Source organism: Rhincodon typus, chromosome 20 (genome assembly GCF_021869965.1).
Source record: "Rhincodon typus isolate 14 chromosome 20, sRhiTyp1.1, whole genome shotgun sequence".
NCBI lineage: Eukaryota > Metazoa > Chordata > Chondrichthyes > Orectolobiformes > Rhincodontidae > Rhincodon > Rhincodon typus.
The window spans coordinates 25,371,479-25,372,877 of record NC_063351.1 but is presented as its reverse complement, the minus strand read 5'-3'; the positions used below and the strand labels follow the sequence as shown (position 1 = coordinate 25,372,877).

Here is a 1,399-nt window from a genome sequence, read left to right as displayed (position 1 = left end):
ACAATACGGTCTCCGAGCCTCCGCTTGGTCTCACCAGCATCTGCAGTTCTTACTATTTCTACATGCAAAGAGCAGTGGAGGATTGGAATTCTCTTCCACAAACAACATTTGATGCTAATTCAATTGTTAAATTTAAGTCTGAAATAGTCACATTTTCATTATGCAAAGATATCAAGGGATATGGGCTCAAGGCAGACATATGAAATTAGGCTACAGATCAGTATGATCTTGATGAATGACAGAGCAGGCTCAAGGGACTGAATGGCCTACTCCTGTTCCTATGGTCCTAGATATTGTACACTGCTTGAAATAGCAGAAGAAATGCTTCTTCAAGATAAGACTGCGGATGGAGCTGAACTGGAAGCTTATGTATGAGGTGCTTGGAGTGCTTGCAAGGAACAATTGCACTGGTTGGAATCAACAGAAACTCAGAATCTGCATGTCAATAATAAACATAGATAAGTATAACTTACTGACATCTATCTACTTTTATTTTGTGTTAAGGTATCAATGTACACAATCAAAGAAATACTACTAGGAATCTACTCTACATGCAATTTTTTCGGGAAGATTTTGTATGATTGGACTTCTTGCCAGAAGGATATAGAGGACGTTGAGTATTACCTAAAATCTCTAGTGGAGTTCTGTACAAGGAATTATTTTTCCCAAACCACATTACTTCAGTAGGGTTCTGAGTTTGAGCAATTTTGGATCTCTTGCTAGGAATTTTGGGGAAACGTCTGCAGAAAGGGCGTTCTGTGTCCTGGTTACCCTGGTAAGATGTCTGATATATGGTAAAACCAAATCTACCACTCATCTCAGATGAATTTCCACGATCCCACAGCTCATAAGTATGTGCAGTCTGTTTTACCAAAGAGGGTCTTTTCTGTCCCAAGTCCTATAAGAGACAAGATAACACACAATTCAAAATAGAAAGCTGTTTAGACAACTAGAAACAAAGCAATTATTTCATGACATACTGATCCTGGTTAGATCATTGGAAATGGATTGTAACCACAACTACCTGAAATAGGGGACTGCAAAGCACAGTCTTATACACTTATTAACGATCAACTGCATGACATTGCAAATGGCTTAGAAGAAGATTGCTTACTTAGTCTATTCAATGTGGGATGCTCTGCATGGCATAGAAAAGAGAGGAATAAAACTGAAAAGACATCATAGCTGAATTAAGAAAGATTATTCAAGGTAAACAACAGCAAAAAAAATTCTGCTTTTGTTTTGCTTTGCTCTAAATAAGTCAGCAATTATGGTTTCAGGGATAGTAGGAACTGCAGATGCTGAAGAATCTGAGATAACAAGGTGTAGAGCTGGATGAGCACATAACACATTTACTACAGCCAAGAATCCCACTAGGAAAAGAAAAGTGAATGCCGAG

General features: G+C 38.2%; 1 protein-coding gene across 1 annotated transcript in view; it reads right to left on the bottom strand.

Moving 5' to 3' along the window:
- Positions 1-547: 547 nt before the first annotated feature.
- Positions 548-1,399, bottom strand: part of LOC125485615 — a 20,484-nt gene continuing 19,632 nt past the window's right edge. The window contains exon 5 of the mRNA XM_048609190.1: positions 548-898. Within this exon, the coding sequence (XP_048465147.1) occupies positions 548-898 (351 nt within the window). The remainder of the gene's footprint in view (positions 899-1,399) is intronic.